The sequence below is a fragment of the Pelophylax lessonae genome (genome assembly GCF_965119305.1).
Source record: "Pelophylax lessonae genome assembly, chromosome: 13".
NCBI lineage: Eukaryota > Metazoa > Chordata > Amphibia > Anura > Ranidae > Pelophylax > Pelophylax lessonae.
Window position 1 is genome coordinate 57,027,329 of NC_138780.1, and position 26,779 is coordinate 57,054,107.

The 26,779-nt window shown below is 47.3% G+C and overlaps 1 protein-coding gene across 2 annotated transcripts in view; it reads left to right on the top strand.

The window, feature by feature from the left end:
* The first annotated feature begins 189 nt into the window (after positions 1–189).
* Positions 190–26,779, top strand: part of VTI1B (vesicle transport through interaction with t-SNAREs 1B) — a 499,519-nt gene continuing 472,929 nt past the window's right edge. For both annotated transcript variants that reach the window (XM_082275949.1, XM_082275948.1), the window contains exon 1: positions 190–405. In XM_082275949.1, coding sequence (XP_082132075.1) covers positions 309–405 — 97 coding nt within the window. In that variant the 5' untranslated portion in view covers positions 190–308. The remainder of the gene's footprint in view (positions 406–26,779) is intronic.

The following is a 26,779-nucleotide window of genomic DNA, read 5'->3' on the forward strand; positions in this document are numbered from 1 at the left end:
CCGAAGGGCGGAGATCCGATCCCAGCCGAGAGCCAGGGGAATTTGTTACGGTGTTCCGTGAGAAATGCCTACCCTCGTCACTCACACCTAGTTACCGCACTCGGTAATGCAACCTTTTGCATAGCTTTGGACAGAGAGGGCGCTCTGTTAAACCTCACGTCTACTCGTTTATCTTCAGGAAAGGCTCTAGTGAGCGGTCATGTGGTACAGCTGAGGCACTATCACGTGAACATGGTCACGTGAGATTCTTGGATATTGCTGTAGGAGGAAAAACAATTCTATGTGGTTGATTAAACATACTTTCTTCAATGTCTTCCGAACAGTTTGAGGCCATTCACGATTCTTTTAGAGTTAATTATGAACGTTTGCAGAAGATTCCCGAAAAGCTGAACAATCTTCATGGAGGTAAATATACATTTATTGGGAGCAATGTGTAAAGTTTCAACTAAGATGTCAGAGTAAACCATTTCTACGAGATGATTGGTTATTCTTTGCTATATTTATTCTGTACCTGATTTTGAGAGACCCTGTCCCCGATTTAGTACAAAGTCCCTCTGGCTCTCTTTCCTCCTCATTTGTCCCTCATTTATAGTTGTCCACAAAATGAACTATTTATCTTTCAAAAGAGTTTCCCGATGCTAAACCTTTCATCTAGTTTCTAAATGGCTGCATCTTTAATTTAAAAAAAAAAAAAAAAAAAACCCCAATAAAGGAATTGTAGTGTTTTTTTAAAAAAAAAGAAAAAAGCACTTGTGGTTTTTAAAAGCACTAATCATTTTTTGTATAATTCTCCTTTAAGGGGGCATGTGTCCTATGCCTACATAATTTTGCTAATAGGTGTCCCTCATTCCAGTCTCAAAAATTTAGGAGGTATGTTTTAACATATTTGCTTACTATCTAGTGCGGTTACGTCAATGCCCTTTTATGAATGATCGGCAGGTGTCCTGTGGGTGAGACAGACCTGTAATTTTAGGGCTTGTTCACACGAGCTGCGTTTTTCTGCCCTGGAAGAATGCCAGTAACTGCTAGAATACACACAGTTGTTTTCTTTGTGCCCTGTCCCTGCTTCAAAGCAGCCCATAGTTGCGATGCAGTGAGCTGCGATAAAATGCAGACATGCTACGTTTTATCACAGAGCGAGACTGCATGTCACTGTAGAGCAGTGCAACACACCATGCTGGTGTATGGTGACCTGAATGAAGTGTTACTTTGTGCACTTCACGTGAAGTTTGTACTAAAATTATAGAAAAAAAAAAGGGAGCTGTGAAAGGAAACCTGCACCATAGCAGCCCCTGCTGCTGGCTCGCTACACCCAGAATGGAGAGATACCCGCACACTCAACTGCTGTGGGTTAAGGCCCAAACGATCGGCCGTCTTTTGTCCGAGGGCTGTCTTGTCTGTTGAAAAGTGCAAAAGACTGCACACGAATTTTGTCGGCCAACAACAGCCGACTGCAGAAGTGATGTCATGTGATGGTTAACTTTCCTTGTGTTTTTTCTTTTCTGAGCATGCCCAGTTTTGCTAATCTGCTGTCTGTCGGCCGAATTCTGTACTGACTGGCGAACAATCGGCCGTTCTGGTGTTGGCCAACAAAAATTTTAATGCTTGCACGACAGATTCTGTTCAGCCGAAAATGCGCTGTCGGAAGCATCATACTAACAAGCCTACAATCGGCCGATCGGTCGTCGGCCGAATCTTTACGGCCGACAATCGGTACGTGTGTACGGGCCTTTAGTGTGTTGGCAGTGTGAACCAGCCCTAAAACCCTACAGTTGAGCCATGCTTTTATCTCTCCCAAACCACTAACCCCTTTAGCTGCAGAGGCAGCGTCTGGGGGTATACACATGTTGTGGCCGCGAAGATAGAGCCAGAACACTGCAGCAATACACAGTGGCAATGGGATGCTAAATTCTGGGGCACTCTCACAGAAATGCAAAAAATAGTGTCGGCAACACTCTTCCGACATGCTTCTGAATGATAAATGTTGATGCAGGCGACAAATCCATATATCTGTTGTAAACTGGTACATGAATTTGGGCAGTCACCACATGCAAAGGCACAATGAGACCAGAGTGTCCATACTGACCCTCCATCTTCTTTGAGGCTGAGCTTCCCTTACCACTGCAGCTGTCGCACAGACGAGGATTTTTGAAGCTGGGTGGGTGAAGCCTAATGGGGTATCAGAGTTACTAATTCCCCATCAGGTCTGTTCCTGATTGAAAGCAGGCAGATCCATAGCCAATAGACAGACTGCTATTGGCTCTATAGCCAATCTGCCTTCTGTCCATTAAAGTGAGAGACTGGACCTAATGGGGAATTAGTGTCTCAGCTTTCCCATCAGGCTGTGCCCATTGACAGCATCACTGGATGCTAGGAGGCTATTTGCTGTTAAGCTGACAGCATCCTTAAGCCTTGGTTCACACTGCTGTGACTTATGACACAAAGTCGCGTGACAAGTCAAAACACATTCATTTCAATGGGTGCCATCTTAATCAATGCGACTCAAGTTGCATCGAGAAAAAAAGGTTCCTGCACTACTTTTCTGTGACTTTGGTGCAACTTGACTGCCTTAGACTGCAATGTTAAATCACAAAAGCTGCAAGAAAGCCGCAAGCAAGTTGTGTGACTTTGGGGTCTCAGCAGTGTAAACCAAGCCTAAAGGCGAAGTTTGCCTTTCTGAAAATCTTGCATATTACAGCCGTATTTGGGGTGTAACATGCAACATGTTCCGCATCTACTGTCTCTTCCCCCCCAATCTTCCCGCTCCCCGTGACAGCAGACAGGGGACCTTCTCCCTGCACCCTCTGTCAAAATTTGAAAACAGTGTTCCATGAATGCATGAACTACAACTACTGTCTGCCATTGCGCTGGTGAGCTCTCTCCTAGTTCATTGACCTTCCTGCTCTCAGGTAACTGCCTGCCAATGTAGGAGGTATGGGGCAGACAGCTATTCTGAGAGTCTTCAGGAGCCTGACAGTAGATCACGGGTGCAATGCTTTACAGGCTCCTTAGGAAAAAAAAAAAAAAGATAAATAATTTACTTGCAAAAAATGTGCATTTATTTTTTTTTTTTTAAAAAGGTGAACTTATCCGATATATATATATATTATATAGCCATTGACAGGTGGGGAAGAGAAGAGGTAGCGGTGGACTGCTACTCACCGCACCGAGATATTTAGGCTCAATTTACACCTAAGCGATTTGAATTGCCACCATTCTGCCTGCAATCCCAAATTGCTACAAAACGCGGGATGTTTTTGCGATGCCATTACTTCTTAACCACTTCAATACTGGGCACCCCTTCTTTCTCAGACACATTAGCTTTTAGTGCTCTCGCACTTTGAAAGACAATTACTCAGTCATGCTACACTGTACCCAAATGACGTTGTTATTATTTTATTCACACAACTAGAGATTTATTTTGCCGTTATTTATTCACCACTGGGTTTTTTATTCTTTTGCGATATAGGCGAAAAAGAGAGCTAAAATTTTGAAGAAAAGCCCCCAATATTATTTTTTTACTTTCTGTTTCAAAAGAAATCCAATAAAATCAAATTTCGTCATAAATTTAGGCTAGAATGTATTCTGCTACATGTCTTGGGTAAAAAAAAAAATCCTGATAAGTGTATGATAATAGATTTGTGAAAGTTATAGAGTCTACAAGCTAGGCTACGGATCATTGAGAATTGATCAGTCCTGATGTACTGACTTGAGTATAGAATTTCTTGAGGTCCTAAAATGTCAGAACAGTACAAATATCCCCGAAAAAACCCCTTTTTGTAAAGAGGACAAAGGTATTTAGAAGGGCAGAACGATAGTCGATATGATATCGACTATCGTTCTGCGGGCATGGGCGATATTCATATTGCCGAAGACACGATATTTAGCATAGGCAGGGAGAAGTCGGGACTCGGGGGGGGGGGGGGGGGGGAGGAGGAGGACTCACAGTGATTACATCCGTCCCACACTTCAGCGGTGAGCAGCACGCCGTGAGCAGCTGCACAGCTAACCAATCACGCGTGCCTGCGCACCTGATTGGTTCGCTGTGCCGCTACTCACGGCGTGATTGGTACTAGCTGCAGGGCGGAGACTGAACGTGTGGGCTGCAGTGCACGGAAGTCGAGTGAGTCACTGTATGCGGCTGTGTTCTTCTACCGGCTCCTAGTCCTCCTACCACCACTGTGAGTCCCGACTCCTGAGTGTATTTAATTGCATACAACTTTATACAAGCATTTGTCCTTGCATTTCATGTTTATCAGTTTACACATTTTTCTAATAAAACAAAAAGCCATTCTGTAAATAGACAAGGGGGAATCCTGTCATATCTGCACCTTCTTTTCTTCTGCCCATTCTAATCAAATGCAAGGATTTTCATGAATGGACAAGGGCTAAGGAAAGAAAGAAAGAATGAGCAACACAATCCCTGCACTGTACTATTGTCACACCACTGGGAGAAAAGCATTGTGAGAAATATCCTGCATGAATGAAATTCCTTGGTACAGTACAGAACAGCACTGTAGGCAAAAGGATACCCAGCATAAGAGCAGGGTTCGTACGGTCAAGAAAATCTTGGAAAAGTCATGGGATTTTGACATGACACTTTCCAGGACTGGAAAAGTCCTGGAAAATGGGAAAACTTACTAAGTTTTGGAAAAGTCATGGAATTGTGTTGTGCAACTATTTATTTTTGTCTCGGGGCCCCCTGTATTCTGTGGGAGCGGGGACAGTAAGTGGGACTATTTTCTGTGTTTCGGGTTTAGGCGGATTAATCGGCCGCAGCGCACAGCTGAAGCCTGATCACTGGTCTCTTCAATATGAATAGACTGTGACAGGCTCGGAACTCTGCGGCGGATTGATCCGCTGAAACTGAAACTAAGAAATCGTGGCTATACTGTCCCGCTCTCAGAGACGTACCAGCGAGGGGGGGGCACGTGCACTGGGGGTGTCAGGCCGGTGTCCGCGGGGCTGCCCGCATCTCCGCACTGGGGGGGGGGTGTCAGGCCGGTGTCCGTCGGGCCGCCCGCATCTGTGTGAAGAAGGCAGCGGCAGAAGGAATGTCAGTGAGGAGTCTATTGTGGAATGTCAGTGAGGAATGTCTGTCAGGAATGTCAGTGAGGAATGTGAGGAATGTCTGTCAGGAATGTCAGTGAGGAATGTGAGGAATGTCAGTGAGGAATGTCAGTGAGGAATGTCAGTGAGGAATGTCAGTGAGGAGTCTATTGTGGAATGTCAGTGAGGAGTCTATTGTGGAATGTCAGTGAGGAGTCTATTGTGGAATGTCAGTGAGGAGTCTATTGTGGAATGTCAGTGAGGAGTCTATTGTGGAATGTCAGTGAGGAATGTCAGTGAGGAATGTCAGTGAGGAGTCTATTGTGGAATGTCAGTGAGGAGTCTATTGTGGAATGTCAGTGAGGAGTCTATTGTGGAATGTCAGTAAGGAGTCTATTGTGGAATGTCAGTGAGGAGTCTCGTGTGCTGGATAGGAGGGGGATGGGATGGGACAGCTGCATAGAGAGGAATTGAACTTTCATATTCCTCATGTCACTGAATGTTGTTTCTCCTCCTCTCAGAAGCTGCACTAGGAATATGGAAAGTTAAATTCCTCTATATGCAGCTGCCCCATCCCCCTCCTATACAACTTCCTTTGCTGGCCCCCCTAAGTGCTCTTTTAGCCCCCTCCGTGCTCTTAGTCTGGCTCCCCCAGTGATCCCCCCCCCCCCTGCCTCCCCCTCAGTGATTTCCTGCCCCCCCCCCCCCCAGACAGTGCTCTCCAGTTCCCCCCCCCCCTCCCCCTGTGCTCTACATCCCCCCTGGTTTTCCCTGCCTGCCCCCCTCAGTGCTCTCCGCTCCCCTGCGCCTTCCAACCCCCCTGCAAGCCTCTAACCACCTCATGTATTATGTCCGCAGCCTCTAACCATCTCCTGTACCATGTCCACAGCCTCTAACCATCTCTTCTATCATGTCCGTAATCTCTGACCATCTCTTGTCTTTTATCATGTCTGCAGTCTCTGAGGGGGTCTGGAGTCAAAAGTGGGAGTGCTGTCGGGATGGGGATCACAGGAGAAGTCAGACATGTGTGGACTGGGGAGAGGAGACTACAGGATAAAACCAGAGCATGGTGCACCTAAGAGGAGGTCAGTGACAGTGCTGCCCGGCCAGTCTGGGGGGGGGGGGGTCACTGATTTAAGGGAGCACTGTTATAAAGGTTCCTCCTTGTATCAGGACCCCCCCTCCCTTCCTTAGTGCATTCACTCTGTGGAAAGTGGTCTTTGGTCACCAGAGTCCCCCCCCCTACATCAGAGTTCTCAGCTTTTTCACCCGTGCGCTCGAAGTGACACCCGCTCTCAGCTGCTGCAGTGGTGCTTCCATCTCATCCACTGTAAAACAAGGGACCATTTTTAGTCGCGCTGTATCCAGAAACGAAACCCTAACTGCAGAGGTATTGTACACTACAAAGATTGTCATTTATTTTAGTAAAAATATGCTGCGTGTGACATGGATTTTCTTCTTATTTAACATGTATACATAGACATTTCATGAAACTTTAGGTCATGAATATTTACGTGAAGTCATGGAAAAGTCATGGAAAAGTCATGGAATTTTATTGGTTAAAATGTGTATGAACCCTGTAAGAGGTAACCTTTTTACATTTTATTTTTGGCTTGGTGGTCACTTGGACAAAAAGTGTGAGAAAATCCACAATTGGGACAAACCATTTCAAAGCCCAACAGAGGATTTCAATCTTTCCATACTCTACCCAAATCCTACAAAATAAAAAAAGTTTGGCTGGGGTTGCAGGTTGGAGGATTACTATATAGTTTTAAATTACAGTGTTGGGAGTGGCTAGTGTAATGAGTTCCACTTCCCTCAGCTACATCATACATCAAATACACAGCTGCGAAATTGCAACCCTGCCCACTGTTTATCCTCTGCTCCCCCCCAACACGTCTGGTCCTCCGTTCTTAGAAGGTACCTGACACCAGGAAAGTCTATGGGGATGTCACATAGAGAGGAAGTAGGTGAGCAGATGATGATCCATAGCAGTGCAGAGATTTTGCGTCTGCAAATCTGGCAAAGGATGCCACAGAAGTTTACATTGCACATTACACCTGCCACCCACACTGACTGCCACTGAGAGAGTATCAGTATACCATTATTAACCCTGGCCTGCCCTGTATCTGCAATTACAATCAGAAGGCTGTGCTGCTGCCTGCATGCCCTGATGCAATACTTCATGATTTCCATCCATTCTCAGTATCGCAATATAGATCGTTGGAAAAAAAAATATTGCAATATATTTTTTTTCCAATATCGTGCAGGCCTAGTATTTAGTAAGAGGCATAGTGAGTTTTTTGAAGTTGCAATATTTTACCCACAATAGTTTGGGTAAACTATTTTCCAAAAAATTGTCATATTAACAAGTTATTTCTCAGACATGGCATAGATAAACTTGCAATTATACCCCAAAATATATTCTGCTACTCCTCTGGAGTATGGCGATACCACGTGTGAGACTTTTCCACAGCCTGGCCACATACAGAGGCCCAACATCCAAGTATTACCGTCAGGCTTTCTAAAGGCATAAATTACACATTTCATTTCCTGAGTACCTATTACATTTTTGAAGGCCCTGGAGAACCAGGACAATAGAATTACCTACAAAATTACCCCATTTTTGGATAGAAAACACCTAAATTTATATTCTACGAGACATAATGAGTCTTTTGAACATGTCATTTTTTCCATACGTTTTTGGAAAATGTGGAAAGAAAATTAAAACCTATTATTATTTATTTATTTTTTACCCAAAGTTGTCAATTTTTTTAAGATTTTTCTAACACATAGCATGTACATAGCAAAAATGACACCCCAAAATACATTCTGCTACTCCTTATTATGGCGATATCACATTTGTGAGACTTTTCCACAGATTGGCCACATACAGAGGCCCAACATCCAAGAAGCACCGTCAGGCGTTCTAGGAGCATAAATTACACATTTAATTTCCTGAGTACCTATCACATTTTTGAAGGCCCTGTGACAGATGTTGATCACTGGGATGTGGCAGATGATCACTGGCAGATGCGGCAGATGATGTGCGCCAGATGATCACTGGCAGATGCGGCAGATGATGTGTGCCAGATGATCACTAGCAGATGCAGCAAATGATCACGGATAGAAGTTCACTGTAACAGATTATTTTGCTGGGACAGATGTGTGACGACAGGTGTTGGGAACACTGTGTGTTGACACTAGCTGGGTGATCATTTAGTAAAAAGCAGTAAAACTGCTCAATGCTCACTGATCGCCGCCTACCCGCACTGATCTGCTCTGTGTGAGGAGAAGCAGAGCCGATCCCAGTGACAACAGCTGTATTGACATCACATGACGGCTGTGATTGGACACAGCCGTCATGTGATCAGGAGGGCCAATCACAGAGCACTTCTACAAAGCTGTGTTGCTCTGTGTCCCAGGGACAAAGGCACACCGAGATCACACTGCTGCGCGATCTCCCTACTTCTGAAGTACATTTAGGAACGTCCACTCAGATAGAGGAAGCTCCCACCCAGCCGTATATATGAATTGGCCGGGTGGGAGGAGGTTAATGCCACCCCAAGTGCGCCGAGATTTTGCTGCGTGATAAATCTTGCTGCAATTATGGGAAATTGCAACGCGTGACACTGTTGCCCAAAAGAAGCTTCTGGTCCTTTTTGAGCGACACAGTTGCGATTTGCCGCAATTGCAGCTAGATTTATCATGCAAAAATAGCGGCACGATTTAGGTGCCATTAAGTAATGGCATCGCAACAGCGTCCCGCGTTAGTGATATGGTGCTGCTGTATTAAAATACCTATGCCACACATCTGTGTTGCTTACAGGTTGTATACATTACTTTCCTTTGCATATGTACTACAATGTATACAAATCCACCAATAATTAGTTAAATAAACAAATCACTCTCTTTCTCTTACATCCTCCCGATAGTCGCCGCCCATTCACACAGTCTTCACTTATGGGGTATTGCTTCCTCTCCGCAGGAGTTTCTAGGCATAAGACTTGTAAAAGAACAATTCATCTACATAGTCACACCCATGGGGGCTGTCCTACTAGTCCAATACCCCCCTGCAATAGCCATCCCAACTAAGTTTATCTTCTGCCTAGCTTAGGAGAGGATAGGCTTCCCTGTGCTGAGGCTACAGTCTCAGCCTTCCTCTTTTTCTTTTATGATTCATTTTCTGGAAATGTCTTTTTTCTTTGCATTGCTAGCTGTTTATTTTATCAGCACTAGTTAGTTGGATCTTCGGATGAAGACGGCGTTTGCTGAGCCGGGAATCGGACTGACCGTCCTGGTTCTCCAGGACAGAGGGTCAGATGGAATCCCAGCCCCCCATCGAGCGTTTTGCAGGCTATGTGTTCGCCCTGGCCTCGCAAACGACCCATCCCTGTCCATCAGGGATGCAGCCATGTGAGGTGGCTACCTCACTGGACACATCATAGGTTCGTCTGTGCACTACTAGTGTCCTGCGTTTCTGGCTGGCGGCACTCCCCTGCCATCTGAGGGTGGGCGGTTTCCTACTTGATATGAGGCACCCCACGCCATCAGGTACAGGTAAGTACATTCTGTGTGGGGCCTCTGTCTGGGGTCGGCAGTCCTGTGTGTCTGTGGTGTCCCCTATGTCTGTGCGTTTTGGGCTCCCTGTTCCCGGTACCTGCGAGGGTTTTATACTCTCACAGCAGCGCTGTGTAGGGGATGGGGGGGTCCCTCTCCTAAGGCCACTTTAGGGTGCTTGGAGGTGCAGACACATGCGGGGACCGCTGCGGGGTTAAAAGCCGCCGGTCCGCCATTTTAAGTGTGGGCAGCATGTCTGGCTTCATTATGGGCGTTTATACAGCATGCTATGTAGTGATTTTGGCGCCTTGCGGCGCCATCTTGTGTGTGGCATTCGATTGTTCAGAGCACATGTCGGCGGCCATCTTGCCGAAGCCTCCCATTAGTTTCAATAGACATCCATTTTCCCTTGGCCTGCAGCCTAAGTTCAGCCTCCAGCGGTGACATCACTTCCTTCTTTCTCACAGAGCCGACCGAAGGAGCTGGTAAAACACTGTGGAGTTCTGTCCTGCTGTTCTTTTCCTGTCCTACTTTGTGCAATCTTCCTGGTCAGTTTTGTCCCTGTGGGGGGTCTGTGTCTCACAGTCTCTATAGCGGTGTGCTGTGGGGGTCTGCTGCGCTCTTAAAGGGCCAGTTCGTTAAAAAAAAAAAAAAAAAAAAAAAAAAAAAACTTTTTATTTCTGTTATGGAATCCCAGGACAGCAAATTCCCTCCAGCTTTGGTGGGGGATTCAGGATCCTCTGAATCCTCTAACCTGACTAATTTGGCTGCTGTTGTGGCAACTTTGGTGTCAAAAATGGATGTGCTGATGACTGAACATGCTGCTAGGAAAAGGCCTAGGATTTCCTTTTCTTCTGATTCTGAGTGTGACATGGTTGCTGTAGGTAGCGTGGTCCTTTCGGGGTCTCGCTCTTCTCAGGACCCGCAAGAGTCTGAGGGGGAGGCGGAGGTTGCTGGGGTGGATAACCCCCCCGGGTCGCCCTAGGAACGCGCAGCTATGGATAAATTCATCCTAGCAGTAAAGGAAACACTACATTTGGAGGATGAGCCCACTCCTCCGGGCGTTGTGTCCTCTTTTGGTACACACAGGACCCGCAAGATGGCACAGGTTTTTCCCTGCCCCGCAGAGTTTCACCATAAGGTGAATGAGCTATGGCGTAATTTAAAACACACCTTCGTGGTGCCTAAGAAGTTTCAACTTCTCTACCCTTTTGCGGCTACTATGGTTCCGTGCTGGTGTGTGCCTCCTCAAGTGGATCACACGGTGGCCAGATTGAATAAAGCTACCCTGGTCCCCACCGAGGACTCTCCGGTGTTTAGGGACCCTACTGATAGGAGGCTGGAATCTCTGACCTGACATTCCTACATGGTGGCGGGTTCCATACTCTAGCCTATTTTTGCCTCTGTAATGGTGGCTCAGGCTGTGGCGGATTGGACCAAGGTGCTCAGATGCAATCTCGTGACTGTTTCTGCCCCCTCCACTACAGTGGAGATGGTGGATCAGATTTATCGAGGGGTCATGTATTTGTGCGATGCGGCTCTAAATGAGGCCCCTTTGGCGATACGCCTGTCCAGTGTCGCAGTGATTAACCGTCGTTTAATCTGGTTAAAAAGCTGGTCGGCTGACCAGAAATCCAGGAAGACGGTGGCTGATTTCCCCTATGCGGGGGTCTCGCCTTTTTGGGGAATCCTTGGATGAATTGGTTAAAGGAGTCACTGGGGGTAAGAGCACTTTGCTGCCCTAGAACCCTAAGGGTAAATTTTTCTGCGGTAAGCGGGCCCCCTCCTTTAAACCTACTCAAGGGTCCTTTCGTGCCTTCAAGGCGCAGAAGAAGAGAAAACCTTTCAAGGGCCATGGTGGCCAGAAAAATCCCTGGTTCGGCAAACAAAAATCCGGCCAGGCTGGGACGATGGCTCAGTCCGCCTCTGCCTGAAGGGGCGCCCTCACCCGTTTCAGGGGTGGGGGGACGTTTGCGCGGTTTCCTCCAACCTTGGCTGCTCCGAATCACGGACAGGTGGGTTCAGGAAATCATTCGGTTAGGGTACAAGATCGAATTTCTTTCACGGCCGGCGAACAGATTCTTTCCCTCAAATCTTCATTTGACCCCAGGGCGGTTACAGGACCTACATCAGGTGGTGCAGGATCTTCTCGCCCAGGGGGTTGTCGTCCCGGTGCCTCATCGGGACAGGTTTCGGGGATTTTATTCGATCTGTTCACTGTGCCCAGAAAGGAGGGCAAAGTGCGTGCAATTCTGGACTTAAAAGCGCTGAACCGCTTTGTGCGCGTTCGAAAATTCTGCATGGAATCACTCCGCTCAGTGGTGGCCTCCCTGAATCCAGGGGAGTTCCTGGCCTCTATAGACCTGAAAGATGCGTATCTACACATCCCCATTTCCGAGGGTCATCAGAGGTACCTCTGATTCGCTATCGCAGAGGAACATTACCAGTTTGTGGCGTTACCTTTCGGTCTCGCTTCGGCTCCAAGGGTCTTTACCAAAGTTTTGGCGCCTGTTGCGGGCACAGGGCATTGCGGTCTTGGGATATCTGGACGATCTCCTGTTAAGATCGAGTGCCAGTCAGAGCCTGCTGCGCGATCTGTCCACTACGGCCCAAACGATTCAGGAGTTCGGTTGGACAATCAACATTCAGAAGTCGACCTTGTCGCCTTCGGTTCGTCTCCCGTATCTGGGAATGGTTCTGGACTCTGCTCAAGCAAAGGTGTTCTTACCGGAGGACAAGCTCCGGACCCTACAGAACGAGTTCAGGTCCCTCAGGGACAACAAATCCTCGTCACTCAGGACCTGCATGCGGTCCCTGGGGTTGATGGTGTCAGCCTTCGAGGCGATACCATTTTCACAATTTCACACGCGATCTCTCCAGGCGGAGATCCTGGCCAGGTGGCACAGACTACCTTGGTCCTTGGACCTGAGTGTGTCTGAGTCGCCAAACCAGAATGGATCTCTTGTGGTGGCTTCAGTCCCCGGCGGTGTCGGATGGAAAATCCTTCCGGCCAATTCTGTGGATGGTACTAACCACGGATGCCAGCCTGTCGGGCTGGGGTGGCGTTCTGGGCAACCTGTCTGCCCAGGGCACTTGATCGGAGGAGGAATCCTCCCTCCCGATTAAACATTTTGGAATTGAGAGCGATCAGGCTGTGCCTGCTCCACTGGTCGGATCGTCTTCAGGGCCGTCCTGTACGGGTGCAGACGGACAATGCCACTGCGGTAACGTACATCAACCACCAAGGGGGCACCAGGAGTGCCCGGGCGGCCCAGGAAGTGACCAGTATTCTGTCTTGGGCCGAGACTCCTGTCCCGGCGATATCGGCAGTGCACATTCCGGGTGTGGAGAATTGGCAGGCGGATTATCTGAGCCGCCAGACCCTGGACCAGGGGGAATGGTCCCTGCACCCGGAGAGATTTCAAATGCTGTGCGCGAAGTGGGGATCCCCAGGTGTGGATCTGTTTGCGTCTCGGCTAAACCACAAGGTGGAAAGGTTCGTGGCAAGAACGCTCGATCCTCTGGCAGATGCCTCGGATGCGTTGGTGGTGCCTTGGCATCAGTATCGTCTGATATATGCCTTTCCTCCGATTCAGTTGTTGTCCAGGTTCCTTCGCAGGTTGGCCTCGGAACAATCATTGGTGATTCTGGTAGCGCCGTACTGGCCTCGCCAGTCCTGGTACGTGGACATCGTTCACCTGGCTGTAGAGCCTCTGTGGCGGCTGCCAATGAGAGAAGATCTGCTGTCTCAGGGACCGATCTTCAATCCTGCCTTACAGTCGCTGGCTTTAACAGCATGGCTGTTGAAAGCCAGGTCCTGAGAGACAGGGGTCTCTCCTCAGAGGTTATTCCTACTTTGATCAAGGCTAGAAAAGCCTCTTCTGGTAAGATTTATTGCTGTACATGGAAAGCCTATTTTGCCTGGTGTGAGTCCAGGGGTTTCTCTCCACGTTCCTACTCGGTGACGAGGGTGTTAGCTTTCCTCCAGACTGGTGTGGAGCAGCGCCTTGCGTTGGCCAGGATTAAGGGCCAGGTATCTGCACTGGCTATTCTTTTCCAGCGCCCTGTGGAGTCTATTTCCTTGATTCGCACCTTTATCCAAGGTGTGCGTCACTTGGCCCCTCCCAGAAGGGAGCCCTTACCTCCATGGGACTTGATCTTGGTTCTGTCCGTGTTGCAGCGTTCCCCGTTTGAAAACATCAGGGAAATTTTGTTACCTATGCTATCTAAGAAGGTTGCATTCTTGGTAGCGATCACTTCTGCTCGCAGAGTGTCAGAGTTGGCGGCGTTATCTTCCTGTTCCCCTTACCTGGTGGTTCATAGTAGGCCTGCACGATATTGGAAAAAAAATATATTGCAATATTTATTTTTTTTCAACGATATATATTGCGATATTGAGAATGGATGGAAATCATGAAGTATTGCAGCAGGGCATGCAGGCAGCAGCACAGCCTTCTGATTGTAATTGCAGATACAGGGCAGGCCAGGGTTAATAATGGTATACTGATACTCTCTCAGTGACAGTCAGTGTGGGTGGCAGGTGTAATGTGCAATGTAAACTTCTGTGGCATCCTTTGCCAGATTTGCAGACGCAAAATCTCTGCACTGCCATGGATCATCATCTGCTCACCTACTTCCTCTCTATGTGACATCCCCATAGACTTTCCTGGTGTCAGGTACCTCCGTTCTAAGAACGGAGGACCAGACGTGTTGGGGGGGGGGGGGGAGCAGAGGATAAACAGTGGGCAGGGTTGCAATTTCGCAGCTGTGTATTTGATGTATGATGTAGCTGAGGGAAGTGGAACTCATTACACTAGCCACTCCCAACACTAATTTTAAACTATATAGTAATCCTCCAACGTGCAACCCCAGCCAAACTTTTTTTATTTTGTAGGATTTGGGTAGAGTATGGAAAGATTGAAATCCTCTGTTTGGCTTTGAAATGGTTTGTCCCAATTGTGGAGATTTTCTCACACTTTTTGTCCAAGTGACCACCAAGCCAATAAAGTGTTTCCAAAAATAAAATGTAAATAAGTTACCTCTAATGCTTGGTATCCTTTTGCCTACAGTGCTGTTCTGTACTGTACCAAGGAATTTCATTCATGCAGGATATTTCTCACAATGCTTTTCTCCCAGTGGTGTGACAATAGTACAGTGCAGGGATTGTGTTGCTCATTCTTTCTTTCCTTAGCCCTTGTCCATTCATGAAAATCCTTGCATTTGATGAGAATGGGCAGAAGAAAAGAAGGTGCAGATATGACAGGATTCCCCCTTGTCTTATTTACAGAATGACTTTTTGGGTTTCTGTTTTATTAGAAAAATGTGTAAACTGATAAACATGAAATGCAAGGACAAATACTTGTATAAAGTTGTATGCAATCGAACGGCAGCAGTAGCCGGAAAAAGAAAAAAAAATCAGGTAATACAGGTGTATCGAAAGACCAGTGTTCACAATATCAGTACATGTATACACAAATTTCTCAAGGAAACTACTGTAAGTTGTAATATACTGCTTCTTGTGAGGAGACGAAGGGGGAATGAATACCTGCACTGTACTATAGCCAGAACCCGGGAAGGAGAATGCTGCGACTCGGATTATTCAGTCTCTCACTCTCAGGAGTCGGGACTCGCAGTGGTGGTAGGAGAACTAGGAGCCGGTAGAAGAACACAGCCGCATACAGTGACTCACTCGACTTCCATGCACTGCAGCCCACACGTTCAGTCTCCGCCCTGCAGCTAGTTTTCTCAATGGCACAGCATACCAATCACGCCGTGAGTAGCGGCACAGCGAACCAATCAGGTGTGCAGGCACGCGTGATTGGTTAGCTGTGCAGCTGCTCACGGTGCGCTGCTCACCGCTGAAGTGTGGGACGGATGTAATCACTGTGAGTCCTCCTCCTCCCCCCGCCGAGTCCCGACTTCTCCCTGCCTCCCTGCCTATGCTAAATATCGTGTCTTCGGCGATATGAATATCGCTTACGCCCGCAAAACGATAGTCGATATCATATCGACTATCGTTCAGCCCTAGTTCATAGGGATAAGGTGGTCTTGCGACCTAATCCGTCCTTTCTGCCAAAGGTGGTTTCGGATTTTCACCTCAATGAGGACATTGTTTTACCTTCGCTTTGTGCGAACCCTAAGCATCCAAAAGAGGTTGCCTTGCATTTTTTGGATGTTGTCAGGGCGATCAGGGTTTACCTGTCATCGACTGAATCCTTTCGGAAGTCGGATTCTCTCTTTGTCCTTCCTGAGGGATCTCGAAAGGGTATGGCTGCGTCTGCGGCAACCATTGCCAAATGGATCAAACAGACTATTGTACAGGCCTATTCGTTGAAGGAACAAGTGCCGCCCTTCCCTGTCAAGGCGCACTCTACCAGATCGGTGAGTGCCTCCTGGGCCTTCCGGCATCAGGCTTTGGTGGCCCAGGTGTGCAAGGCTGTGACTTGGTCGTCGGTGCACACATTTTCTATGTTCTGGCGTCAGCTGATGCCTGCTTTGGCCGCAAAGTTCTCTGTGCGGCAGTGCCATAGGGGACCCTGGTTTTTGTGTGGGTCCCTGGCTGTTGGGGTTGTTTTCCCCTTGGTTATTTGTTTTCCTGGGTTATTGCTCTTGTTGAGCCCTGTTTTGTTACCCAGAAGGTTGCCTTTCTGTCATGTAGGTTCCTTTCTCTGATGTGGGTTCTGCGTTGAGTTGCCCACCCCTCATGTCTACACTGCTTTGGGACGTCCCCATAAGTGAAGACTGTGTGAATGGGCGGCGACTGTCGGAGGACTCAGAGAAAAGAATTTTACAGTAAGATTTTACAAAAATTCAGTGTTTTTCAAGCATATTAATAAACCTTAGTATAGAGCGGTAAATAACGCTTTCCCTTTTAATTAGTGATATAGTGCTGCTGTGCTCAACTACAAATACCTGTGCCACACGTGTGTTGCTCCAGGTTGTATAAATCGCTCCCCTTTGCATATATGCTACAATGTATAAATATCAACCAATAATTAGTTATATAATCAGATCACTCTCTTTTTTTACATACAAAGTGCTGCAGTGCATATTTATCAGTCCCCAATTAATCAAGTGCATCCATAAATGATCAAATCTTATATAAATCAAAATGTCCAAATAAATGTGTCCATATATAAAAAAGATTGAATGTGTCGTTTTCCAAAATTCCACTGTATAAAATTGTTCAGTGCTCTATGTGCATAAAGTTAGGCGGACCGTTCAAATCCGCCCAAAAAACGGACAGGCGGATATGAACAGTCCGCCTAACTTTATGCACATAGAGCACTGAACAATTTTATACAGTGGAATTTTGGAAACCGACACATTCAATATTTTTTGTCTATGGGGCATCGGATGTCAGCAGAGACATGTCCGCTGACATCCGATCCGTCAAATCTGGATGGCTGGAAACCCTATTTTCCATCCGTCCAGCGGATCAGATCGGATGAGAACGGACAGATGGTCCGTTCCCATCCGATTCCCCCATAGAGATGCATGGGGACCTGACAGCTGTGTCTCCGCACAAAGCGCGGAGACACAGCTGTCATCCTCCTGCTCAGCAGGGGATCGGCGGATCGATCCCCCGCTGAGCTAAACGGAATCCGTCTGACGGGGACGGACTGTGTGAAAGAGCCCTTAAGGTCTCAATGTGCTTTTCCCTAAGGGGGTTAAATATCCAGTGTTTCTGCTTTAATGTTTTCACTCCATGTTCTCCATTGCTATAGAATTAGAGGAGAAAAGAGCTCCAATAATGTAAAACCTTTTGTGGTGACATACTACATTAGTTAATACATTTACATTTCATTGTGCATTACGCCCTGCACCTGGTTTTACACACATTATTGCAGGCCGACTCCACTCTCTCTCTCTCTCTCTCTCTCTCTCTCACCGCTTCCAGCTGTCCCCTCACAGACGTTTTAGCTTGCCTCCTGTATGCTAAGTGGTGTAGGTGGAAGCGGCGGCAGTGGAGGAGGAGGACGAGGTAGCCAACACTGGTTTTGGTTTTTAATAAAAAATGTTATTAAATTCTGGTACACCCCAAAAGAGTAAGAAAGATCAAATCCAACAATGGCTGGGTAAGGCCGGTATACATGTATATTATGCACAAGGTACGGACAAGTCCTGTGGGATCCATGCCTGGTTCATTTTAATGAACGTGAGCTTGTCCACATTGGCTCTGGACAGGTGGCTGCGCTTGTCTGTGATAACACCCCCAGCCGTGCTAAATACCCGTTCAGATAATACACTGGCTTCAGGGCAGGCCAGCACCTCCAAGGTGTAAAGGGCAAGCTCAGGCCATGTGCCCAACTTGGAGACCCAGAAGTTGAAGGGGGCAGACCCGTCATTCAGTACGTTTAGGTGTGTTCACACATACTGCTCCACCATGTTAGTGAAATGCTGCCTCCTGCTAAGATGTTCCATATCAGCTGCTGGTGCTGCTGCTTGTTGTGGCGAGCTGACAATGCTTTTCCACATTTCGGCCATGCTAACCCTGCCTTCTGAGGTGCTGGCGGTGCCCTGGCAGCGTTGACGACCTCTTCCTCCTCCTCCCTTACCTTGGCATTGTGCTTCCACTGTCCCCCGCTGTCAGGTGGGAATGCCACCAGCAGAGCGTCTACCAGCGTGCATCTTCCGATCACGCTCCAGTGAGGGAATTAAGGACGGTACGTTGTCCTTGTAATGGGGATCCAGCAGGGTGGCCAACCAGTAATCAGCACAAGTTACTATGTGGGAAACTCGGCGGTCGTTGCGGAGCTACTGCAGCATGTAATCGCTCATGTGTGCCAGGCTGCCCAGAGGCAACGAAAAGCTGTCCTCTGTGGGAGGTGTATCCTCTGTGTCCTCCATATCCCCCCAGCCACGCACCCTGATGTGAACATGGTTCCATATCCTCCTCCATCTCCTCATCCTCGTCATCCTCCAGAACTGTGCCCCTGCTTGACAATTGTGTCCCTCGCGTTTTGTGTGTGCAGGAACCCACCCTCGGAGACACTTGCGAATGACTGCCCTGAAAGCCTTGGAAATTTATACCTCTTCATCCTCCTCCTTATCCTGCGCCACATCCTCTTCCATCATCGCCCGAAGTATTTTTTTAAGAAGGCATAGAAGTGGGATAGTTAAGCTGAGAACAGCGTCATCGGCACTGGCCATGTTGGTGGAGTACTCGAAACAGCGCAACAAGGCACACAGGTCTCGCATGGTGGCCCAGTTATTGGTGGTGAAGTGGTGCTGTTCCGCTGAGCGACTCACGCGTGTGTGCTGCAGCTGAAACTCCACTATGGCCTGCTGCTGCTTGCACAGTCTGGCTAGCATGCGCAAGGTGGAGTTCCACCTTGTGGGCACGTCGCATATGAGGTGGTGAACGGGAAGGCCGAAGTTACGCTGCAGCGCTGACGGGAGCAGCAGCAGGGTGAGAACACCGAAAATGCGCACAGACGGCCCGCACTTTCTGCAGCAGCTCTGACATATCGGGGTAATTTCTAAGGAACCTCTACACCACCAAATTCAGCACATGCGCCAGGCAAGGGATGTGTGTCAAACCGGCTAGGTCCAGAGCTGCTACGAGATTTCGCCCGTTATCGCACACCACCAGGCCGGGCTTGAGGCTCACTGGCAGCCACCACTCATCGGTCTGCAGTTCATTGCCCCTCCACAACTCCTGCGCGGTTTTTCACCCAAACAGGCAAGTTTTAAAACTGCCTGCGGTATTTTACCCCTGGCTGTGCTGAAGTTGGTGAAGGTGTTACGCTGACCGCAAGAGGAGGCGGTAGCGGATGAGGAAGCGGAGTAGGAGGAGTTAGGAACAGGAGGCAAACTGAAGCGCCCTGCAATCCTCGTGGTGGAAGAACATGCGCCAAACTGCTATCCGCCTCAGGCCCAGCCGCTACTGCATTTACCATCCCATTTGAATAAAAAACTGAAAAATAATTATTTTCCCCTTACATTGGTGCTTTTTGAAGAGCAGGTTAGAAAAGCAGTGTCTGTCTAAAGACTGTTTGTCAAAGTTGAATATGAAGGAAAAATTTTTTTTTTTAAATGCAGATTAAGCAGACACATATGCACGGAGCTTGCATTAAATGTGCAGCACTACGTGCCGCCCACCTAACAGACTGATAAAAGTATTTTTTTCTCCTTTCTCCTCCTCAATGGGCCCAGGTCAGGGCATAAAGATCATGCACTGCACCCCCACACAATACAATCAATGTAGATCGCTGTCTGTCAGTGTCTGATTAAAGAAGATTCTTCCTATGCTTTCCCTCAAAGCAATCTACAGCCTGACCCTACAGTAATCTCCTATCTCTCCCTAGTATAGTTATAGCAGAGTGACGTGCGGCGCTATGTGACTCCAGCTTATATAGACTCTGGGTCACATGCTGCACTGGCCAATCACAGCCATGCGATTAGTAGGCATGGCTGTGATGGCTTTTAGGGCACACTAGTTAAATGCTTGCTGATTGGCTGCCTTGCACCTGTTGAAACCGCGCCATTAAAACCGCGCCAAAACATCAAATAACGTTACCGAACAACGGACAGTACCCAAACATACAGTGAAATGTCTGGGTACCGAATACCCAAAAGTCCGGTACGAACCCGAACAATACAGTCCGGGTTCGCTCAACCCTAGTCAGGAGGATAGTAAAAGCAAGCCCTGGGGTGGTGAAAAAAGAGGAAAACTAACGGCAGTGTATACCTCCTTTTACCTGGGGAGCTTAGCAGCAGTATTCCTGATAGCAGCCAGGTGGATAGTACTCCCTCCCTTAATGAGGTTACTACTATCTTTTTCCTGTAGCCCTGGGAAGAAGTAACCCAGGATCTTCAGCCAGACCCATGTCCACAGCTTTCATATACAGTGCCTTGCGAAAGTATTCGGCCCCCTTGAACTTTTCGAACTTTTGCCACATTTCAGGCTTCTAACATAAAGATATAAAACTAATTTTTTTTGAAGAATCAACAAGTGGGACACAATCATGAAGTGGAACGAAATTTATTGGATATTTCAAACTTTTTTAACAAAAAACTGAAAAATTGGGCGTGCAAAATTATTCAGCCCCTTTACTTTCAGTGCAGCAAACTCTCTCCAGAAGTTCAGTGAGGATCTCTGAATGATCCAATGTTGACCTAAATGACTAATGATGATAAATAGAATCCACCTGTGTGTAATCAAGTCTCTGTATAAATGCACCTGCACTGTGATAAGTCTCAGAGGTCCGTTTAAAGCGCAGAGAGCATCATGAAGAACAAGGAACACACCAGGCAGGTCCGAGATACTGTTGTGGAGAAGTTTAAAGCCGGATTTGGATACAAAAAGATTTCCCAAGCTTTAAACATCCCACGGAGCACTATGCAAGCGATATTGAAATGGAAGGAGTATCAGACCACAGCAAATCTACGAAGACCTGGCCGTCCCTCTAAACTTTCAGCTCATACAAGGAGAAGACTGATCAGAGATGCAGCCGAGAGGCCCATGATCACTCTGGATGAACTGCAGAGATCTACAGCTGAGGTGGGAGACTGTCCATAGGACAACAATCAGTCGTATACTGCACAAATCTGGCCTTTATGGAAGAGTGGCAAGAAGAAAGCCATTTCTTATATCCATAAAAAGTGTCGTTTAACCGCTTGCCGACCGCCGCAAGTAGATTTACTGCGGCGGTCAGCCCCGGCCAGGCAGAGTGACGTTAATTAACGTCACTAGCCTGGGAGGGTCTGGGGAGCGACCCCCCCCGAGCGTGTGACTGGCGGACCCGATGTCCGCCGGTCACTCGGCGATCGTCCGGGGAGAGGGAGAAAGTCAGGCGGCTTGTGTAAACAAGCCACCTGTCATTCTCCTCGGTGTAAAAACACTGATCAGACGGATCTACTATGTAGAACCGTTGATCAGTGTCCTTACAGCTCAAGCCACAGCCAATCACAGTAGAAAGCACGCCCCTAGGGACACACACAGCCCCTCCCTCCCAAATAAAGTTAACCCCTTCACTACCAGTGTATTTTTACAGTAACAGTGCATATGTATAGCACTGATTACTGTAGAAATGTCACTGGTAACCCCAAAAGTGTCAAAAATGTCAGTCAAGGGTCCGATCTGTCCGCCGCAATGTCGCAGTACCGCAAAAAAAATTGCAGATCGCCGCCATTACGCGTTAAAAAAAAAAACAACAAAAATGACAAAAATCTTTCCCTTTGTTAGTAAACGCGATAACTTTTGCGCAAACCAATAAAAATACGCTTTTTGCGATTTTTTTTTTTTTTTTTTTTTTTTTTTTTTTTTTTTTTTTTTTACCAAACATAGGTAGGATAAAACAAATTGGCCGAAAATGTTAAAAAATTTTGATTTTTACATTTTTTTTTTTTTGGGGAATTTCATATAAAAAAAATGTGAAAAATATTGTTATTTTTGCAAAATTTACGCTCTTTTTTTGTTTATAGAGCAAAAAGTAAAAAGCGCACAGGTGATCAAATACCACCAAAAGAAATCTCTGTTTGTGGGAAAAAAAGGACGTCAAATTAGTTTAGGTACAGCGTCGCACGACCGCGCAATTGTCCGTTAAAGTCCCGCAGTGCCGAATCGCAAAATACCCCCTGGTCGTTTAGCAGCCAAATCCTCCGGGGCTTAAGTGGTTAAAGTTTGCCACAAGCCACCTGCGAGACACACCAAACATGTGGAAGAAGGTGCTCTGGTCAGATGAAACCAAAATCGAACTTTTTGGCGACAATGCAAAACGTTATGTTTGGCGTAAAAGCAACACAGCTCATCACCCTGAACACACCATCCCCACTGTCAAACATGGTGTTGGCAGCATCATGGTTTGGGCCTGCTTTTCTTCAGCAGGGACAGGGAAGATGGTTAAAATTGATGGGAAGATGGATGGAGCCAAATACAGGACCATTCTGGAAGAAAACCTGATGGAGTCTGCAAAAGACCTGAGACTGGGACAGAGATTTGTCTTCCAAAAAGACAATGATCAAAAACATAAAGCAAAATCTACAATGGAATGGTTCACAAATAAACATATCCAGGTGTTAGAATGGCCATGTCAAAGTCCAGAGCTGAATCCAATCGAAAATCTGTGGAAAGAACTGAAAACTGTTGTTCACAAATGCTCTCCATCCAGCCTCACTGACCTCGAGCTGTTTTGCAAGGAGGAGTAGGCAAAAATTTCAGTCTCTCGATGCGCAAAACTGATAGAGACATACCCCAAGTGACTTACAGCTGTAATCACAGCAAAAGGTGGTGCTACAAAGTATTAACTTAAGGGAGCTGAATAATTTTGCACGCCCAATTTTTCAGTTTTTTTTTATTTGTTAAAGTTTGAAATATCCAATAAATTTCGTTCCACTTCATGATTGTGTCCCACTTGTTGATTCTTCAAAAAAAATTACAGTTTTATATCTTTGTTCGAAGCCTGAAATGTGGCAAAAGTTCGAAAAGTTCAAGGGGGCCGAATACTTTCGCAAGGCACTGTATATGAAAGCTGTTGACATGGGTCTGACTGAAGATTCTGGGAATACTTTCGCAAGGCACTGTACATTGCACAAGACACTTTCCACAAAATACAAAACATATGGGCATTTTTATGTTTCAATTTTTTAATTAAAGTCAAATAATGAAGAGTTACAAAAACGTGGGTGTCAGAATACAAGTCGAATTGAAAAGACAAACCAAGTACTTGACAGAATATGTAATATGTAAGAAGAAGAATTTTAACCACTTAAGCCCCGGAGGATTTGACTGCTCAAAGACCAGAGCCCTTTTTTCAACTTGGCACTGCGTGACTTTAACTGACAATTGCGCGGTCATGTAATGCTGTACCCAAACTAAATTTACGTCCTTTTTCCCTCCACAAACAGAATTTTCTTTTGGTAGTATTTGATCACCTCTGCGCTTATTATTTTTTGCGCTATTAATAGAAAAAGAGCTAAAATTTTGAGAAAAAAAATTACATTTTCAAATTTGTCTTTTAAAAAATATCCAATATACTCAATTTATGTCATATATTTTGGCCAAAATGGATTTAGCTACATGTCTTTGACAAAAAAAATCTCAATGAGCGTATTTTTATTGGTTTGCGCAAAAGTTATAGCGTCTACAAACTATGGTGTAAATACTGGAATTTACGCAGCTTTAATTTTTGACTGCCTATCTCATTTCATTAAGTGCTAAAATGGCAGGGCAGTACAACCCCCCCCCCCCATTTTTGTTTTGTCACAGGTGTTTGAAAAATGACTAAAAAAATCTTTGTTTTTTTTTACAAAAAGTTGTCATTGAAATGATATATTGCTCACACATGCCATGGGTATATGTGTAATTACACCCCAAAATATATTCTGCTGCTTCTTTTGAGTACAGGGATACCACATATGAGACTTTTTGGGAGCCTAGCTGTGTACGGGACCCCAAAAACCAATCCCCACCATCTGACGAAGGGCTTGTCCCGAAACATGTAATCTCCATTACTAGCTCCTTCCCCCCCCCCCCTTGTGGCCTTTAACTTTTATTCCACCATCCTCCCCTCACTTCCTGGATATGTCCGCTGCATCAAGCACTGTGGGGCTGCCTTCACCATCTGTCTTGCAGCCTGAAACGGACTCCCGTGAGCTGACCGTCACCTGCCGATGATGTCGTCTGCCGGCGCCGCTCGAGGCAGCTGAGGCGAGGAGACGCCGGCTTGTTGCGGTCCTGCGGCCGGCTTGTTCTACAGGGAGATGTGCCTCTCCCCATCACCCTCAGGCCATGGATCTCCCTCTCCTCCACTCCTCATGTGTGGTCGCTCCCTGGGCTTCTCCACCATCTGTGTGATTTGAGAAATGTTTCCATCTGCCTCCCTGATTTCCACCACAGGTACTGCCTATCTTTTGGACATATCCTGCTTACCAGCATTCATACCAGTTTCATATTAAACAAGTCATTTTATCATTGTGACATTTCATTTTGTGACTCCTGTGCCCACTTGCATTTGTTCTGGGGAGCGCTAATATTCCCATCCATTTTTTGTGTTTTAATCCCCACCATCAGAATTTCAAAGGGCGTACATTTTTCATTGCATTTTCTCACTACCTATTACCTATAACGGTTTAGGAGGCCCTGAAATGACAAGATACCACAAAACCCCCCCAAATGACTCAATTTTAGAAAGTAAACAACCCAAGCTGTTTGCTGAGAGGCATGGTGAGTCCATGGAATATTTTATATTTTGCCACAAGTTTTGGGAACATTTTAATTTTTTTTTTTAACACACAGTTGTCACTAAAAGATACATTTCTCACACATGACATGGGTATATGTGGAATGACACCCCAAAATACATTCTGCTGCTTCTTCGGAGTATGGGGATACCCCATGTGTGAGACTTTTTGGGAGCCTAGCTGTGTGCGGGACCCCGAAAATCAATCACCATCTTCAGGTTTTCTACCCATCACAGTTTCGGAGGCCCTGAAACTTCAAGATAGCACAACCCCCCCCCCCCCCAAAATGACCCCATTTTGGAAAGTAGACACCCCAAGCTATTTGCTAAGAGGCATGGTGAGTCCATGGAATATTTTATTTCTCTATCGTTCATTGACGGAGTTCTCTCTGATTCATATCAGTAGGGTTATACTGCCCCCTACAGGAGTAGGACACTAGGCAGGAAAAAGTTCTGGCTACGCCTATGGGCAGCCCCGGAGGGTACACCCTCTCTTTTCCTGCATAGGATGTCAGTTTTAATCTGCCTAGTCAGGAGTAAGGACCTAGTTCATTGTTGGGATCTCTGGTCCTGGCATATAAAGTGTTTTTATAAGTAGAATTTTTTTAGCTAGCCTTTTTTTCTCCGGAACTTTTTTTCCTGTGAGATCTTCAAGCAATTATGCCGGGCTGGACCCCCATATCCAGTGGTCACCCCAGTCTGGCCAGCGAGCGCGTGCAGGCCTCAGCTCCGCGCTGGGTCGGCCGCGACATAGTCCTACTGGACTCGCAGGAGTTAAACGTCTCGCCAGGACGCACACGACAGGGTCTAGGCTGATGTCGCAGCGTTCCTATTTGGCCGACAGCCCCCCTACTCCAGTGGCGTGGGGTCCTGTCAAGAGATGGCGCCCGCCTGTGTTCCCAGTATGGTGAGTTTATTTCCCCCCTTTCCCTGGCGGATTTTGGGGTGGGCGCGGGCCCTCTCCCTGGGATGGTCGGACCCTCGCATTCCTGGGTTTCCCTCTGTCCTATTGTGACCCCCCTCCTGTCCACCCCCCTACCCCCCCACGTGGGGGACTATTTGGGCCTACCTGAGCCTGGGGCCTAGTGTGCAGGCCGCATGGGGGGCCAGGCAAGTGTGCGCTGTCCGCGGTGCTCAATGATCGTGCGGGGGGGGGGGGAGGCCTTGCTGGGGTTCTTTTGAAGTGGATGGTGCGGATTGGCATTTGGGGGGTCGATTTTCGGGCGGGGCCATCATTTTGTTGTCTGCTTCTATGGAGGCGGCCATCTTGGTACACCCGTTTTCTGCCATTTTGCTGGAGATTTTTTGCAGTGAAGGCCGGTGGGAGTGCCTGAAGCACAGTGAGTCTTGAGGGTGGTCTCTCCCTCTCTGTGGGGGTCCGTTAGCGCGTGCTTGACCTCCGGGGGGCGCTGTAGCGCTGTTGGTCCGTTTAAAAAAAAAAAAAAAAAAAGAAAATGTAATTTTTTTCATTTTTTTTAAAAGTTGCTGGCGGGTTTCTCAGGTTCTGTATGGACCCTGCGGGCCATTTTTTGCCACCTGACCCCCTCACGGATGCCGCAGGGCCTTCCGGATCTCCACTGTCCGTCTATGCCTTTTCGGCAGTTCGGGATGCATTTGGGCCCGGGGGTGGTGGTAAGTGCGCTAAAACGTTTCTCCACCTTACCCCTGCCTCTTCTGATGTCTCAGGGTCTGAGTCTGGCTCAGGCGCCGCAGGCGTGGGCCTCCCTTCTGGGTTTGTTACCTCGCGCCCTGTCTCCTCGGATGATGAGGATGACATTTCCACCTCCCCTGCCGCGACAGGCACTGGTGGACGCACTGGCTGTTTTCGGTGCGTGTCACCCTGCAATTTGGGGGTCGCGGCGGCTGTGCCTAGGGCGCAGGTGGCATCTGGCACTCACATGCCACCCGGAGCTGCTCATTTTGTTGGCTGCTCATGTAGGAGTGGAACCATCTGAGACGTTCCCCTGGGGTGTCTAAGCGGCCGT